Raw genomic sequence first — 19658 nt, forward strand, 5'->3', positions numbered from 1 at the left:
TTAATGCTTTGCATTAATAAATGAGCATGTATATCAATTTGGCCTTTCCTTAAGGATTTTAAGTCATCATTATTACCATCATATTGAGGAATATGAGTGCTTTTCTAGTTAGAGATTCTTCCATCCCTTCCTTTGAGGCAGCTTTCAATTTTCACTGCTGTCAGTATACCTGCTACTAATTTCTAATTTCCTATAACATGGAACAAACAAAATGTTTTCAAGAAAAACTGGGTAACGAATCAGAAAGCTTAATTTTACACCTAACACTATATCATCTGAGGGTGGTTTCCTTTCTTGTCTATGGATTAAGGACTAGGTAGGGATCATGGCAGGGCTTTTATACTTCTGAGTGGATGAGATAACCCAAAAATTACTTAAACCACTGGCTAATCAGAGTTCTAGGTAACACTGTTTTTCTAAAACCTCTAATTAACATTGAAATTTACTACCTCCTAAACCATTAAATAAAAACATTTTTCTTAATATGAAGTACGATTCATTCTTTTTGAGTGGATTTGTAGAACAATTACAAGCACTCTAATGATCATTATTACCTCTTTCTTTGCTTCTTTTTTGGGATCATAATCACTATCATTTCCATCCATTGGGTGTGTTTCTTCCACCTCATCATCACTGAGAAGAAACAAAGATTAGTACACTTCATTCCCTTCTTTTTATTCTATTCCAGTGCTCTTATCAAACTATAATATACCTTGCTAATAATTTTACTAAATATCCCCAACAGAACAAGAGTTGTCCTTGGGAAGATGAGCTTTTATAATTTAGATTTCTGTAGTGTTTAGAAACATTTATCCTTTGGCGCATATAGAATCATCTTAGCAAACACTTCTAGCTACAAAATAGAGACTCAATAGGAAAAATATTTAGAAAGAAATATAATTTGGGAAAGAGAACAGATATATTAACTTGATATAATACTTATTATTTCAGTTCTCCAGTTGGAGGATAAAGTCAGACAAAAACCAGGAAGCAAAATGATTTTATAATACCAGGAATATACAGCTACAATAATGTGGACTTCAGTTACTCAGGTAATTGTGGAAAGAGCATCTTCTAGAGAATATATTTCTCAATATATTGTAAATATATGTATTGAATATATCAATACTAATAGGAAACATTTGTGATTATGGTTAAACAAAGCTCAAATATAACTCAGTTGCAATGTTTGCTGGCCATGATTAACAGTTAAAGAGCTGAAGAATTCTTACTATTAAGATTTGTGATCACTCAGCTCTTCCTGTCAGAGCAGAAACATGAATGTACGGATAAAAAGTATTTACAATGTATTGTGATAATTTTTCTGCCTTAGGAAACGTAAGCAACCCAATACAGTGTCCCTAACAATGTAACTACAAAAGGCATCCAACCTACCTGTCACCCTGATTATGTCTATTGGCTAGTTTACGAGCCTGGCGGTCCATCAAGCTTGTCCTAGATCGAGTTTTTTTCCAGGAATAGTAATATTTTACAAGGCTAGCAATTGTCTTATCTGGAAGCTTGAAAAAAAAAAATCATGTTAGTATCAGTAAGTTTAATTCATAAACTCTGATTAACAGAATAAATAATATTTCTGATATTATTCTTTGATACTTCACAAATAAAGGCATAGATGATAAATATTTTCATGGGTACCTTTATGAATTATAGAGCTAAAACATGCTGTTATAATCACGGTACCCCACCACACCTATGTCATTGACATTTCTGAATGAATACTTCTATTTTTTCTGAGGTGGCTGGGGCGAGAAAAACGTTACAAACTAACATGGTGAGAATGGCCCCAGAAGTCCCCAGCACAGTCAATATTAGTATTCAATATTTGTTTTCCTTGAATAGTTACTCAGTTCTTTTTTTCCCTTCTATAAATTGAATTTTTTTTTATTGATATGTACTTCACATACCATAAAATTCACCAGTTTAAAGTGTACAATTCAGTGGTTTTTACATTCACTAAGTTGTGCAACCATCACTATTTCATTCCAGACATTTTCATAACCTCAAGAAGAAACCCTATCCCATTAGCAGTCACTCCCCTATTCTCCCCTTAACCCAGTCCCTGGCGGCTACTAATCTACTTTCTGTCTCTATGGATTTGCCTATTCTGGACATTTCAGATAAATGGAATCATACAATATGTGACCTTTTATGTCTAGCTTCTTTCACTTAGCATAACGTTTTTAAGAAAAGCTATTCAATTCTTAACAACGAATTTTTGGAATCATTTTGTTTTAAATCAAGGTTTTAAAACAATAAATAATGCAAATAGTCTTTAGCTACCAAATAGTCTTTGGGTATTTAAATGACTAATGACCATGCACTGATTTGTCATACTGCCAAAAAAGGATGCACACTCCCATTCAAAAATGTTCTCTTCGATTATGGAAGACATTTATATATATTTGCAAACATTATCTGATTTTCATCCATTCAGGTTAAAAGAGTTCAATGCATCAACTTCTCAGGTTTATATTATTTTGACACAATACTAAAAATTTCAGAACTAGAAATAAAGAGCAGTTTTTCTCCTCAAAAAAAAAAAGCAACAGCATCTGAACAATACTGAAATAATACAGAATTCTTAAAAATTAGTCTTCATATCCAAAGGAATATAAATTAGAAAATAAAATCCTAATGTTAAAAAATGAAACATTTTAAAATAAAATTAAAATTATGATTTTTTTCTTCTTGGAACAACACACATATTTAATAACTATTACATATATATGTAAGTCATAATAAAAATAAATTTATTACAATGAAACAGGACGTAACTGTCATGTATTATAGTGGTTGTAGAAAATAGGACTGTATGCATATATACCTATTTCAAAACATTTTAAAAAAGTAAAATTAGATTGGAAAACTTTTTTTGTATTTAATAATTAGGAAGTATTTAATAATAGCATAAGATATCATTCAGGTATGAATCAGAGTAAGACCAAAATTACCATACCATTTGCTGAATCCTGTGAAAGCTCTTCCCATGAAAACTAAAGGCTTGTTCAAATAGGACTTTATCTTCCACTGTCCACTCATCCGGAAAGGGAGTGAAATTAGGGAGATCAGCAAGGGACTTCTCAATGTTATGTTTATGCCAGAACAACATGCCAAGTGCCTTTGAAGAGAAATCATTCCCCTTTGGTTTTAATGGACTTATGTTCCATCACACTTAAGAGAGTTAAACACAAATTAGGTTAAAATCTTAAGCCTATGACTTCAACTGAAGATACACTCACAGTTCGGGGCTTTTAATCGGGGTGCCCAGGTAGTAGACCTCATTTATTTATTTCTTTTAAATCAGGGCCTCAGAACAGTGAATGTTCTTAACATACCATATTTGCTGCAGAATCTAGGAAAAACAGTGAGCTGAGGAGAGTGACTATAATTACTAAAGCAGGTTTGTAGGCTCATATCAAGACTTCACCCACATTTACTCATATGTCAATGTGTAGAGAAAAATATGCTAAAAGGAAAAATATCCAGTAAATTAATACTTGAATGAAACTATCAATTATAACACAACACTAGAAGTGCTCAGCTGAGACTTAGTAGAGAAATATTTAAGTTTTAACCTTTTAGAAGTATATCATGGGCTAAACACTTACAAGAAATAAGAGAACCTCAATTGAAACTTCAACAATATTTTACCACATATATTTTTTAAAGTTCTTTATTAGCATAATGTACACAAAGAATTATTATGAGGCATATTAATAATTCCAATGACTTTACTACCAAATCATAAGAAAACCTGAAATGGACAATTTCCAACAATTCTACAACTTTCCCTTCTATTGTAAGTAAGCAGTAGGGCTTTATCTTTATTAAAAGGTACTGAGTATCATTTAGGGGATAAAGTTTTATTTTTTAAGAAGAGATATACCAACTTTTTAAATAGTGAGTTTTAAAGTTAATTTCTGTACTTTGGTAATACTCCTTTAAAATGAATGAGAAAATAAACATGTGTAGTCACGTTTTAAAAGATTAACTTTCTCAAACAAATATGAAATAGCAAGTCAAGGCTTGAAAACAAAAATACATAATCAAAGCCTTCAAAATCCACAAAAAAGTTAACTACATTTAGATTAAACATCTCAATTTCTGAGAAATTATTTTTTATTTAACCAGGTCACTGACTATAAAGTTAGCTCTTAATAATCCAGGTTACAGATAATTCACTTATTTTACTATTACTTCTGATAAAGGTCAATCTAATACTCACTGAAATGAGATTTAAGAATCTCAAATTGTTTCATTTTCCTTTTTCCATGTTCTCCATTTCCTCATTACCATGGATAATGAGCCATATGCCATATGTATATTTCCTTTTAAAGTTATCTAATTAAAAAAAGCCCTTTGTGAATTATTTCATTCCAAATTTAAAAGTCTTAAATATTTCTTTAGATAAAAAGTTTAACTTTTTTTTTTTTTTTTGTGAGGAAGATCAGCCCTGAGCTAACATCCATGCCAATCCTCCTCTTTTTGCTGAGGAAGACCGGCCCTGGGCTAACATCTGTGCCCATCTTCCTCCACTTTATATGGGACGCCACATGCATGGCTTGACAAGTGGTGCATTGGGTGCGCGCCTGGGATCCGAACCCGGGCCACCAACATCGGAGCGCGCGCGCATAACCACTACGCCATAGGGCCGGCCCCAAAGTTTAACTTTTAGATCTTTTAGATTAAAAAGCCCAAGAGAATTACCTGTACTCAAAAAAATTTTCCCTTTTTGGTATGCATTTGCCAGAGTAATCCTAAAGGTTTTCAGATGCTTTTAGAACTCAAAGCATAATAAGAAACAGAGGTATTGAGAGAAAAATGTTCAAGCCTTTGAGACAAATAACGTTTATAAAAGCAAAAGCCCTAGTGCTGAAAGGTTAGACTTTGCTAGGACTTTTGTGGTGTCTGTAAAGTTGGTTGAACTTATGCACCTTCTTAGGACAGAAACTATCAGGAGATGGTCTTTGGATTTGGTAAATACTGAGGCAAGCCTTACTATTAAAATGTTTCTCTACATACCTGTTCCACATTGTAGCCATGTTTCTCCTTTGCAATTGCAATATATTCATCCACTGTAATGAAACAATGTTATATAATTAATTATTCTGATTTACTTCATTTGGTCAGGTCTACTTTTTTTTAACAAAGCAAAATACAAAAATTTATATTCCAGGGGTAAAAAAAATAGCCAGTCATTTTCCATGAAATGTTACAAAAAAGACTTTTACTTCTATGAAAAGGATCAGAAGCTGACATGGTTTAAAATTTTATTTAATATGACTTATCTCTATGACCATATACCATATACTTATTATTTTTTTTTTTTTTTTTTTTAAATTTTTTTTTTTATTTATTTATTTTTCCCCCAAAGCCCCCGTAGATAGTTGTGTGTCATAGCTGCACATCCCTCTAGTTGCCGTATGTGGGACACGGCCTCAGCATGGCCGGAGAAGCAGCGCGTCTGTGCGCACCCGGGATCCGAACCCGGGCAGCCCGCATCAGAGCGCACACACTTAACCGCCAAGCCACAGGGCCGGCCCACCATATACTTATTAAATTCAATGACATTACTACAATTATTTTTGTATACAAAAAAAGACTAATCTCTGGGTAGCCAAGAGAGCCTAATTACAGTGTAACATATTAGATAATTTCTTGATTTTCTGTTGCAGTCTTTATTTGAAGATACTTAGCTATTTAAGATTCCATCTCACGTTTAGGGTTGGCCCAAAGCTTTTATCTTCCTTTACCTCCTTTCTGATTGCTCTATAAAGGATGGTTTATGCATAGGTTTGCCAGCTATACATAATAGCATATTTAAGTATGCTTCAGTAACCCTAAAACCCAGCTCTTCCTGCTAGCTATACAAAAGACGTTTGAATATTCCATTTGAATATTTCATTTTCATTCATCCTCTATATGTAATCAAGCCAAAAGAATTATTTAGATAAGCACAGCTTCAATGACGATATTTCAAGGCCTCGTTGCTGAGAAGTCTGCCATTTCACATTTACCAGGGCTCAGTTTTATGTGAAATCCATAGTCACTCCCTGTTAACCCTTTATACTACATACATATATATAAATTAATTCTTTAAGCACATTTTTGAGAAGCGATGGTTAAGAATTCTGATCTTAGAATAGCTAGTCTACCTGGGCTTGATTCTCAGCCTTGTCACTAGTTTTCTGACTTTAGGCAATTAACTTGACCTTTTTGTACCTTAGTTTCCTCACTCTATTGGTGAAAAAAAACAGTACCTTCCTCCTAGGATTAAATAAGCTAATATATGTACAGTGCTTAGAACAGAACCAGGCACATTTTAAGTACTTTATAACAGTTTGCTATTATTATTAGTCAGTACAGTACAGTTTAATATATAAATATGCTATTATAACAATACAGTCATGCGCACATAACGATGTTTTGATCAACGATGGACTGAATTGACTGAATGTATGACAGTGGTCCTGGAAGATTAGTACCATATAGCCTGGGTGTCAGTAGGCTATACCATCTAGATTTGTGTTAAGTACACTCTATGATGTTCGCACGGTGAAACTGCCTGACACATTTCTCAGAACGTATCCTTGTCGTTAAGTGACACATGACTGTAATGCTGTTAGAACAACAACTATTTTTTATGGATGTTATTATATCTCCCTAAGACTGTAAACTTTTGGTGCAGAAAATTCAAGTATTATATTTTGTTTAGAACTCACAGCACTTAAACACGATAGGTCTAAACACACGCTGATTAACTTTAACAAGACTGTCTTATAGTCCTATAAATAGAAGGCTAGATAATACTGATCGACCTATGGTTCTCAGCCCTGCCTATGCACTAGAATCAGTGGGAGAGCTTTTAAAAAGTAAGTCTAGGCTCCACCCTTGAAGATTCTGATTTAATTGGTTTGAGATAGAGACCAGACATCAGCAGTGTTTTTCAAAAGTTCCCCCAAGTGATTCCAATGCACAGCCAGGGTTGAAACCACTGCTTTAGACCTTCAGATGGATATTCCACATGGACACCATGCTACCAGGACATGCTGGCTTTCTGAATTTTGTTTTCCACTTTGGTAAGAAATGCACCATCGTATAAAACAGTGCTAAACCAGCAAAAGCCAATGACACCCTGATGCTCAGTTTGTGAATGAAAACCTTTGCCTGTAATGAAGACTGAACCAGAGAAACCTGATAGTCTCTTTCAGGTTTCTCAGTACAGAGCGCCAGGCCAAATGTAAAACTCGTGTTTTCCGTTAAGAATGCCTCAAGGGCATATAATTCCTAGATTACCAGCTAGACCTATTGCTGGCATTCTAAAGCTCTTAAATAGGAAGAATTATCAGGCATGCAGAATAATACTCAGCTGTCAATTTTTAGTTCTCTTATTGCATCAATAAGTATGATTAGACTTACTACACACGATATACAGGACATCATTAACTTTCATAGGACTAAATAAACAATCATGGGACATTTTTAAGCTACAGTAAATATTTGAAAAAGACAAGTTTATTTTATAGCTGCTAGAATAGCTATTCAGTGATTTTTGTTTGTTTGTTTTAATAAATTATTCAATGATAACTGAATGGAGGGGTGGGGATCTTAGTTTTGTTACCTGCTCGTTTCCTATATCTGATGTGCCGCAAAGGATCAGGTCCGCTACATCACATTGAAGTCTAAAGCCACACCATGATTCAAGAAGTGCATGGTCAATGATCCAGAAGGTCTCCGTCCAGAAATGGAGAGCACAAGATGACCTGATTGATGGCTGCTGAAGTCAGTTCTTTCCCCTTTCCTCTTTAAAATGGTAATGATAGTGGGCTCTCTGAAGTTTGAAGGCATTTCTTTACAGCTCCATACACTGAGGAAAAGCCTGTGCAGATGTCTACATAGTAACTCCCTCCCCTGCTTGAGGATTTAAGCAGCAATGCCATCAGATCCTAGGTTTTTTCAGTCTTCCTGGGCCTGACACAAATTGGAATGATCAACCCACTATCTTTCAAAAGGAAAAACATTCTAATATAACAACCTCCATCAAAAAACAAAACAAAACAAAGACAAACTGTTTTCTTATGAGAATCTAAGAGATCCAAAAACAAATACAAGTTGCATTTTGAATTGGTTAATAGATCCCTATTGACAAAAACATTCAATTTCAGAAAACTTACATTTGGCATCTGGGATACTGTGATATGGAGACCATACAAGCATTCCTCCATTGTCTTTATCTGTGTACTTTGTAGCACCTGGGGAAAAAATTAATTACTTTGAATATGACTGATTTTATTTACATTCAAAATAAGTATAATCAAAGTAAGCTTTATTTCTATTTTAGTACAGAAGAGGACAAAGAGACAAAGTACAGGAAAACAAAGCAAAGGAAAACAGACTTACATTAAATATAGTAAATATCCCATTTATGGAAATGAAGGAAACTTCACAAACACTGAAGCTTACCCCCTTTAAATTAAAAAGGCTTTCTTAAGTACATTACATATCCCTACTTCTTGACAGGTAATAAATCTGATTCAACCTTCTATACGTTACTTAGGAGTCATTAAAAATTCTGACTTTAAACCAGAGAGAATACCTCAGGTGGTAAGTTAATAGTGTTTTGCCCCGTATCTAAATATGCCAAGATTACTGTAAATTTTAAATACCTGTATCTGCTTTTTATGGTTTTTACTTATTCTAATTCCTTGCTAGGAGCTGCCAGCTATTCCTTTTTAGACTTAATTCTATTTATTAACTTTTATATTTAAAAAGTATGTGCTCTGTGTAAGAGGAAAACAACGTCAAAAAATGTAAAAGTTAATAATGCTATTTCTTCTTAATGTAATGAGTCTACTTCTAATCTAGAAGCATACTATTGCTTCTATTCTAATTTACCTCTAATCTGTTATAAACTAAAAAGTCAGAAAAATCAAGCTCGATTGAAACTGCATGTAAAGAATAAGACAGAATGAATGAAAGCCTGACACAGCTATCCCAGAGCCAAGTACATGACCATGGGTTCTGTCTTTTAATTACTTCATGGTCTTTTTCTGGCTTCTTTCTAATTCTTAGGTGCATTCATGTTAATTAACACTATCAACAAATAAAGCATTGTTGCCACCTATTTTAAGATGACTTGTCTATGAACATGTCATAATTGACTTTTACCACCAACTAATGGCCAGAATTCCAAAACTGTTCAAATAAAACATTAACAGAATTCTAAGGTTAAACTGTAATCATTTATAAAGTTATAAAATATTTGGAATAAAGAACATTCATTTCCAGGAATAAAGGAACTGCTACTGTAATCTCAATCTAGAGAAGTTATCTATCAAGCAATAATATAACATCATTCAGTAGTTTTTTCATTTTGGGAGAATCATCATACATCACTACCATATATTCAATCAATGAATTTTAATTAGAGAATGCTACACTGTTAGTGAAATATGAAGCTAAAATAGTTAAAAAAAATTATATGTGTTTTACTACAAAGAAAAATTAAGAATGGAGAAAAGAGAAATGAGTGAACACTATCAAAGTTTTAGAAAAATCATAATACAAAATAAATCTAAAAGCAAAACATACTGCATTTTCTTATTAGTATCTTTAATAAAAAAGGACAAAAACAGGAGCTGAGAATTTAAGAAAATGCAAATCAGAGGTACATTATTTAAAATTTATATTCAATGAAAATAAATTTTAAGCTTTTAAAAACTTCAATATTAAGATATATATTTAATTTTTAACCACATAAAACAAAAACACAAAAGCAAAATAGCCGAACCACTCAATGGAAATAAAATAGACATCCTAAGTTGGTCAGAAGGCTTTATTTAATTAATAAATCTATTGCTATTTCTAGTGAGTATCCTAAATTTCAATCCTTTAACAAGGGACTGATTCTTTTTCACAATGGATTGTGACAATACGATAATTTAAATCATACTTAATAGAACGTGGAATGCAACAAAGAAAGGTCTCCATGAAGTCTCACATCTTAATGGCATATCATACTTAATATTTAAACATATTTCTTTGCATCTGATTCTGGCATTACAGAACGTCTGAATTAAAATATCTTCATTAAATGTCTCTTCTTAAACAGATATAAACTATTTTTTGGTATTTTACCCCACGAATAACAGTTAAGTTTCCAAAAAATTCTTAGCACTGTAATTAAGGGTCTGATCTGACAGAAACTGGCATCCAAGCTGTGGGGACTAACAGCTCTTCCAATATCGGTGTATGGGGTCTGTGTGTAGAGTAATCATGTCTGGTAGCAGAGAATGCCTAATTAGGCATTTCACAGCGTTCTTTCCCTAACCCTTGAACCGGACTCCACCATTTTCAATCATGTATGTGTCAACTAGGCCCAAGAGATGACTGATGTTCCCAGGAAACGAGAGATATTTTAGTATAATAGTTAAGAGTGTAAGCATTACAGAGCCAGACTCCAAGTGTGAATTCCAACTCCGCCACTTCCTAGCTTTGAGAACTTGGGCAAATTTACTTAATCATTTTGTGCCTCAGTCTAACTCATCTTCAAAAACAGGGATGATGAGAGCACCTACTTCACAGAGTTGTTCAAAAATTAAATGAATTAATATATGTAAAGTACCTGACATATGGTAAGCATTATATAAGACATTATTAGTAGTAGTATATGCTTACTGCAGACAGTTCTTTCTTAAGTTCCCTTGTTTCTCTACTCTGGAAAGGCTTCTTCTCATCTTATCAATCAAATAAAAATATAAATGAATAAAACCTCATGGGGCTCTAACTCAAATGGCCGATGTCCTTTCTCACCAACCCCTTGAATATGAGACTGAACAGGTGAAATGATCTTTCTGTTTTTCTGACAATTCAGACCTGATTACTCTCCTATAAAAGAATAGGAGAAAGTAACTTGTATTATTAAAAACAATTTACCCCTCAGCATGCTTTGCATCCAATAAAGTTTTACCCTTTCCACTAAAAAAGTCGAAATTAACTAAAATATTTGAAGGACATAAACCCAATGTGTATTTTTGCTTTTGTCTGTAACAATATTTAAGATTATACTTCCAAACTGTCTGATACTCAGAAATAATTCGTACTGAGAATCAAACTTGACTCACCAACAAAATAACGAAGCTTTAGAAGTATCCTATCTTCTGAATGGGTTAAAAACCAAACAAACCAAAACCTACATAGCAAGCTTAAAAGCTATGTAGCTTTTAATTTTAAAAGACTACAGTAGGATGACAGTTTTGAAAACAAAATTATCGAAGTTTTAAAAATTATTAAATGAAACACTTAAAAGTTTAATCCCGGGGCCGGCCCGGTGGCGTAAGCCGTTAAGTGCACATGCTCTGATGCTGTGGCCCGGGGTTCGCTGGTTCAGATCCCGGGCGCGCACCAACGCACCGCTTGGCAAGCCATGCTGTGGCAGCGTCCCATATAAAGTGGAGGAAGATGGGCATGGATGTTAGCCCAGGGCCAGTCTTCCTCAGCAAAAAAGAGGAGGATTGACAGATGTTAGCTCAGGGCCCATCTTCCTCACACACACACAAAAAAAGTTCAATCCCTTTGAAATCTTAGACCTCTTAACTGCAGTTGGTAAAGGACATTTATGAGACCAATTGGGGAAAACCAACAACTAAAAAACAAAAGCATAATTTTGATAAGCTAGGATTTCTACGCCAATAGCATATTTCAAAATAAGCACAAAAATAAAAATCTTCTATTTCTTTTTAGATTTCCTTTAAGATGTTTAAAATAAGGACTTTGATGCAAATCATGGAATAAATATTCTATATAAAGAACTTAAATACTGAGAATATTAAGACACTCTAAATATTTTTTAAAATTCAACTACTTATAAACTAGGCTCTGAATTATATACTTAATTCACCAACTTCAAATTGGGGTAAACGAAGACTTTCCGAGGGGTACATAAGCATTAATAAGTTTTATGGGAATCAATTTTCAGACCATCAGCTTCCCTATATTCTCCTTCCCAAGGTGATCTGCCTCAGAACTCACCTGCAGCCTAAGCTATATGCTCATTCTACTTCTGACCTCCTTCCTCACAAATGTCCTTCTCTTACTTTAAAAACAAAGGCAGGTCTCTCACCCATCCCAAATCTTACAAGAGTACATTGCCTAAAATTTTAAAACCTCTATAGTGCCAAACAAAGTGTATCAGCAAAGCCTTCCTTTACTCAAAGCACCATGAGTATTACAATTTTAATCAATTATGCATTAATTATAATAACTCAAGCCAGAAGAGATTTAAACACTTAGAACCTTATGTTTATAAGAATACATATTATGGTGGTAGAGAAACTGAAGACATGATCAATAAAGCACTTTCAAGCACAAAAATATATTACAGAATTCTGTGAGGAAAATGCATGGAAATGATTTCATAGACAAAAAGGAACAATGTAAACTTTCAGACTGTTAGTAGACTGTTCACATATTTCATAAAATATTATCACATTACTATAGTATTTATATTAAATGGATGCATTTAAAATAAGGATATAATAGCTTTATTTCAAAGTGTTAATATTTTCAATACACTGGAGATTATATTTTTCAACTATTTAAATTCAGTGACAAATAGATTTCAACTTAAAAATATGTGAATCTTTTTTTTCAAAATTCATTTATGGGTATGCAAGCAAAATATTTTGAAGACCACTGCTTTATATATATTAATTTTCACTTAATCTTGTGATATAGATAACATTATCTCCCTTTTACCAATGAGAAAACTAAGGCCTGGATACGTCAAGTCACTATGTCATATTAGCTCAAAGGCACATGATAAGAGGTGAGACTCTTAATCACCACACAAAACCGCTCCTCATGATGTGAGCATAGTCAGCAGGCACTAAACAAAGTTGGGAAGACCTAATAAAGAATAAAACAAAAAAGGCACCTAAGAAAATAATCAGAAATCCAGTTAGCAAATTTTTATAAAGGCATTGTTAGCAATGATCCATTAATTAATTTAAACTGTTCCTGATCTCTTAACTTCAGTAATTCCAACTTAAATCTCAATTCTATTCATATTTTCTAAAATACTCATTTTAATAACTCATTCTTTCTGCCCTTAATTTAGATCATCATCACTATCATTACCTCCAATAAAAATATCCTCCACAAAAAAATCCTCTTTTAATTTTCCTACATTCTGATCACAATAATCTTGGCACCTAAAAAATTTTTCTTCCAAATGACTTGGATGGCTATGGGTGAACAATCTCCATAAAGATAGATTGAAGATAGACAGACAAGTCTATGAGACTAAAGATAATGGTATGAAAAAGAGAAAAGGAGAGAGAGGAGCTGACGCTTTCTCAATTGCTATCATTAATTAATAAATATCTCTTTGCTCTTTTACCTTTTCCAAGGAAATATGTTTAGTTTCTCGCCCAATTACAATGAATTAAGGTGAAGTAAAAACTTCACACAATATAACACTTAGAATAAAATAGAGCAGTGGTACTATGTTGAATGGCATGGAGGCTCAACAGTTCCCCTTCTAAAAAGTGTCTAATAATTGATAATCCATATTTACTTGACAAGATTTGCCCAACACAGCTACAGAAAAGCCCACCTAAGTTTAAATGGTAACTGGTTTTAGTTGTGTTGTTAGGTTCGGTATTCTGCAGAAGACTATCAAGGAGAAAATAAACAGATGAGTTTAAAGAATGTGACATTTATCCTTATTCTAATAAAGAGTACCAATTATAGTCTAAGTAAATAAATTGAGAATACGACTTTTAAAAATAGTATTTCAGTGATTTTTTTTCCCAACAAATATTCTACTTAGGTTCAAAATAAGCAAAATATGATCAAGAGTATATTGTATAATCCAAATAATGGCCATGTGAAACCACCTAACAAGCACTCTGTATTTTTTTTTTTGGTGAGGAGATCAGCCCTGTGCTAACATCTGCCAATCCTCCTCTTTTTTTGCTGAGGAAGACTGGCCCTGGGCTAACATCCGTGCCCATCTTCCTCCACTTTATATGGGACGCCGCCACAGCATGGCTTGCCAAGCAGTGCATCGGTGTGCACCCGGGATCCGAACTGGCGAACCCCGGGCCGCTGCAGTGGAGTGCGCGCACTTAACCGCTTGCGCCACCAGGCCAGCCCTGCATTCTGCACTTTTAATGAATTATTTTTCAAAATTTGAAATTTGTTCCAGTATTTAGTCTATCATCAAACAAAAAAAATGCTTTACAGTGGTCAGGCCACGGCATACGTAAATTTGTTCCAGCATGAAGTCTGGCTCTTCAACACAAGACTCCTAATCAACCTGTGTATAGTTGTCTATGAAATACAAACTTACCTAATAGGGCAAAAAGATAGGTATGTTTATTAACTTATAAAATAATTCTGGCTGCAGAGTTCTAATTTGGAAATAAGTATCAATTCCCAAAAAGCAGAGCACCCATGAAAGCCCCAAATTAGACAGGTATAAATGTATGCAGGATCATTCTTCAAAATTATGAAATTTAATCTTTACTGAATAACTACCATATGCCCAGTCATACAATCCTGGCAAGAATTCCATGAAGTATTTTTTATTTCCATTTTACAGCTAGGGGAACTGAGGCTCAGGGAAGGCCAGTGACTTGCTCAGAGGACAAAAATAAAAGAGCTGAGAAGTGAATTCAGTCTATCTTAAGCCAAAGCATGCTCTTTCCAAATGTCAAGCTAAAACCTGAGGCAGCACAGTAATGTGAAAGAGCCCTTCACCTACTAGCGGCATCAATAAAGAAAATTAGTTTCACGAAACATTTAAAATTACTTGAAGCCCAACAGTACACACACTGATAGCTTTTGAATAAAATGGAGTAACAGCCTTGTCATTCAGAAAGCAACCCAGATCTAGTGAGCACTCTTGTTTCATTGCTTTTACCTACTGAAAAACAGCCTGCACTGACAACCGTTTTAACAGGCCTCATTTTACCCTGTCCCTTGGGACAGGAGGAGATGCTACCCAAAACTCTTTAAATGGTTGGTAAATATCATTTTGCATTGCACTAACGGGCAGGGGAGGAATGAAAATACCCATCTGTACCCTATAATCAAATAAACATCCTATTTCCCCCAAGAAAACACAAGTAAGCCCTATTAATATCTAATACAGAATTCAAGACTCCGACACAGACACAACGTTATCAGCGAGCAATGGGGAAAAAACTGACCAACTGTAAGAAGAAAAAAAGAAAGCCCCTTGAAAGTCTGTCCAAAGCCTGAACCGAAGAGGGTCGGGGTGAGGGGGGGGCGCGCGGGGGGCGGTAAGGAAACACGCTCCACTCGGAGAGGCTCCAGCAAGGGCGCCTCCATATGCGTAACTCTCGCCCAATCCCTGTCCAGGCTGAAATCCCGTGACCGCCAGGGAGCCTGTTTGGAGAAAAGTAGACAGGGAGCCCGCAAGCTGGGTTGGCAGAAGACGCTGGAACCTGGCTGCTCAGGGAGAAAATGTCTCCTTGGCAGCTGCAACCACTGTCCTGTGGTCTGACTTCTTAGGGCTGGCTCGCGAGCGAGGTGTGCCCCTGGCTTCTCCCCACTCCCTTCTCCCATCCCTGTCTCTGCAGCTCCGACACTCCGCAGAGCTGTCGCGACCAAAGCTACACCACCTAGCCAAAAAGAAAGAAAAGAGAATATCCCGTGTGCGCGCAGGTCGGTCATGTCTCGCCCTTGGCTTCGGCCGGTGACAGCAGCCTGGGCATCCGCCGCCCTTGCGGAGCGCGGCCCTCCGCTCCCCGGGGCCGGTGGTGTGGCAACTGACATTTGCATGGTCCTTCCACACACAGCCCGCACACCCTCTCCTCCATCCCTCGGCCCCGCAGCCGCTCCTCCCCCCGGCCTCGGACCCCCGAATCCGCCGAGGGCCATCTCCCTTTGCTCTCCCCGACCTCATCCTGGGCTCAGGGGGCAAAAAGGCGATGCCGCCAGCGGGCAAGTGGCCTCCAAAGGAACCATGTTAACCTTGCAATGTACACATCTGCCCACACGCCCTGTGTCACAGCCCTGCCAAGCCTGACAGCCTCCCCGCCAGAGATGCCTGCCCATCCCTGCCCCGCAACCCCTCCCAACCGCACACCCGGACCCCTACCCCGCCCGCCCGGCCTCTACCCCTTCCACCCTAAACCAATCCCAGAAAAGGGGAGACACGATTTTGCTTAAGCAAATATACCTACCTGGATCAAATTCAGGGATCCGAGCTTGGTATTCAGCTCCGACTCTCATCCCAACATCTGCAAAGCAATGCCAAAAAAAAAAAGGAAAGGAAAAAAAGAAGAAAACAAAAAGAAAAAAAAGAGACACTTAATAAAAAATAAAAATTGCTGGGAGGAGGAAAGAAGCGGCGGGTGGATGGGAAGATATTAACTCCGGGCACTCCGGGAGATGGCAGCGGATGGGGGCGGGGAGCGGGGGCGGGGGCGGAGGATTGGTCGAGAGCGGAGGGACAGGGGTCGCGGGGGTTGCTGCACTGCACCGGGAGTTCGAGGCTACCGCAGCGCCCGGCTCCGAGGGGAGGGAGGGCGGGAGCGCGGCGAGGGGAGGGGCTGGGGAAGGGAGGGGAGGGGAAGAGGGAGGGAGGGGGGCAGGCGGGCTGGCGGGGAGGAGTTCGAGGCTACCACCGTGCTCGTCGTCGCTGCTGCAGCCGCTCTCGGGCTCCGAGTAGTGCAGCCCGCCGTTGGTGGACGAGACGCCGCTGCCACCGCCGCCCGCCGGGCTCTTGGCGCTGCCGTTGGCCGATCGGTTCTTTCCCAGTAACTCAGGCCCTTTCTCCATCATGCCGGGCATGGTAGAAGAGGGGAGGGGGAAAGGTGAGGGGAAGAGGTAGGCGTCAGGGTGAAGGGGGAGATGGCTTACGAGTGCGGGCGGGAGGGAAAGGAGGAGGAGGAGGAGACGGCGGTGGCGGAGGAGGAGGTGGAGGGTGTTAATATGGAGCCGCCATAACCGCCCCGGTCCGGCAGAAGCGCAGTCGCCTCACAACACCCCGCCCCGGCCCCGCCTCTCTCCCCTCCTCCCGCCGCCCGCCCCGCGCAGTCCCGGGTGCCCCTCTCGGCCGCGCCGCGCTCTACGCCGCCGCCGGTATCACTCCGCCCCGCAGGGAGGTTCCGGCCGCCGGGCGGGGGGAGGGCGAGGGGGACGGGGGGAGGGGCGGGGAAGCCCCGCTCGCCGACAGACCGGGCAATCCCAACCGAGAGCTAATAAAATCGCCGCAGAGGCGCGGCCGCCTTTCGGGCTTTCTTCCTAGGGGGCGCTCTAGAGCGCGGGCGGAGGTGCACGCGAGGGCGCGGGACTCTTTGCCCTCTCAGGGCGGAAGGAACGCAGCTAGTCTGAGAAAGGGCCGACGAGACCTGAGGCGCCCGAGGCCGCGGAGCGGCCCCCCTTTTTGCGAGGGGGTTGGGGGGGCCGGGTGGCCAGGCCGGTCTCGACTGGAGCGCGGCCGTCTTCAGACACTGCGGCGGCTGGCTGCTGGGATTCGGCGCTCCTCCGCGGAGTCGGGCAGGGTAGCAGGGCAGCCTGTGGATACCGAGGCCCAAGCCGGCCGGAGACGTAGACTCGGGGCATCATTATCCGGCCGCTGCAGTGTTTGTTTCTGACTCTCTGATCTGGGGCCTGATCCCCTGGAGAGGCTGAGGGTGCCGAGATGAGTTTCCAGTGCTGGGCAATGCAGCTAAAAGGTTTTTTTTTTAACCCTTTCCCCCCGTTTTCCTCTTCCCATCTCTTCATTATTTTTTTCTCTTTTGCTTCTTCATTAGTTAGGGAGTGGGTGCTGTCAATGGTGAAATAAAATTAGGACGGGGTCCTTGCCCAGTCGGCGCCTACTCATTCCGCGCTGACCTGTGGTCGCGGCTGGGAGCAGAGCTGTAGAGAGGGCGGAGTCCTCACGGAGAGGTGAGGCAAGAGCTGCATTCTGGCAGGGTTTCCAGCCTGGCAGGAGATGTGCTCTGTAATGCTTTTCTGAATTGCCTTAGGCGGAAGGAAGAGGGAACTGCATTTTTCGATCACCAGATTTGAGGACTTCTGCTATGTGCCAGGCTGCCTGGCATTGGGGGCTATTTATGATTTTCTTTAATTTCTTTTGCTCACGAGTAAGTAGAAATGAGGACTTACTCTGAATATTTAGTATGCAGATGTATGCAGAGCAGTATTTGGGGTCAACAGTAAGGTATTTTCCAAACACTTAAAGATTGCCTGTAGGAATCCTATTATAGGTTAATGCAGAGTGGATCAAACCGGAAATCAGACTCTCTGACCAAAGCAAGCCTTCACTGCAAGAAATAACATACCTAAAGCATGAATGTCTCAACCAGGAATTGAGCCGAGAAAAGCCTGGGAAGTAAATATTTGGCAGGTCCTCGTCTAAAGGGGAAAGTCTCCTGGGCAGATACAATACTGGTCTGGTTCTGGCAGTGGGGATGGTTTCCATCTCTCTATCAAAGCTTGATATGATTCCATTAAATGTTTGAATCATACAACTAAACCTTTTATTCTATTCCTTTTCTCAACAAATACAGTTCTGAATATTATTTTAATTCCCACATAATTTTTCTACAAGGAGGAAACGTCCTAGCCAAATGAAATGAATAGTCATTTCTCTTGATAGTTATATTTTTCATTGTAAATTATATGTTGGTATTTTGGTTTGTGTGCATAAGCGTCTAATGAACATGATTCAGCATCTCTTGTCCTGTAACAAAAAGGCCAGACCCTGAAGTGAGTGAATTCACAAAGATAAATGTCACTGAGGCCTCTTGGCCAGCCACCTTTATAACACCCCAACTTTGCAACACTTTCCAGCCACTTTTCTACAGAAAGGAATTTCTGCACATGGATCAAGGACCAAAACATTGTGAAAATTTGGGGACTTTTGTAACCTCTATTTCTCAGTAAAACCCTTGAAGTGAAAAGATTCTACAATTTTCTTAAATACAGCAAAGAGGGCCGGCCCTGTGGCTTGGTGGTTAAGTGCGCGCGCTGCGATGCTGGTGGCCCGGGTTCGGATCCCGGGTGCGCATCGAGGCACCACTTCTCCGTCCATCCTGAGGCCGAGTCCCACATACAGCAACTAGAAGGATGTGCAGCTATGACATACAACTATCTACTGGGGCTTTGGGGGGAAAAAATAAAATAAATAAAATCTTTAAAAAAAAAAAATAAATAAATAAATAAATACAGCAAAGAGGGCAGAGCAGGGAAGACTACATTCTACTCTTGGGAGAAGAACCTCAGGGACAGGAGTGGGTTATGGCACTTTAAAAAAGAAAGCAAGTTTCTGTCTTGCCCCTGAAGAAAAGGAAAGCAACTGAAGATGGCCTGTTCTGAAGAATAATAGTGATTTCCTTATTATGGCCTTAAAATGATTTCCCAACAGTTAACAAGGACTATATAGAAAAAGAAAAGACCTAAGGAAAAAATCTTGGGAATGCCTATCTATAAGCGGTTAGAGGAAGAAAAGAAGAAGCTGGGCAAAGAAGAAAGCTTTAAGAAAGGGTTAATAAACAGTGTCCAATGATGCACAGTTGTGATAAGGATTTAAGAAAAAGCCCCAGTATTTTTTTAACTAGAAGAATGTTGGTTATTTTGTTTGGCTGCTTTTTTCCTGT

General features: G+C 38.6%; 1 protein-coding gene across 5 annotated transcripts in view; it reads right to left on the bottom strand.

Moving 5' to 3' along the window:
- RCOR3 (REST corepressor 3) overlaps positions 1-16845 on the bottom strand; it is a 47729-nt gene extending 30884 nt beyond the window's left edge. For 3 of the 5 annotated variants that reach the window (XM_004424877.3, XM_004424876.3, XM_014783329.2), the window contains exons 1-7: positions 16680-16845; positions 16236-16292; positions 8196-8273; positions 5044-5096; positions 2978-3139; positions 1396-1520; positions 555-633 (exon numbers count right to left, since the gene is read on the bottom strand). In XM_004424877.3, coding sequence (XP_004424934.1) covers positions 555-633; positions 1396-1520; positions 2978-3139; positions 5044-5096; positions 8196-8273; positions 16236-16292; positions 16680-16845 — 720 coding nt within the window. Of the gene's footprint in view, positions 1-554; positions 634-1395; positions 1521-2977; positions 3140-5043; positions 5097-7642; positions 7993-8195; positions 8278-16235; positions 16293-16676 lie in introns of those variants that run through there. The other 2 variants (XM_014783327.2, XM_087439442.1) reach the window with 2 other exon arrangements.
- Between the last annotated feature and the right edge of the window lie 2813 nt (positions 16846-19658).

Source organism: Ceratotherium simum, chromosome 2 (assembly GCF_057802395.1).
Source record: "Ceratotherium simum simum isolate JZ-2026a chromosome 2, ASM5780239v1, whole genome shotgun sequence".
NCBI classification, from domain to species: Eukaryota; Metazoa; Chordata; class Mammalia; order Perissodactyla; family Rhinocerotidae; genus Ceratotherium; species Ceratotherium simum.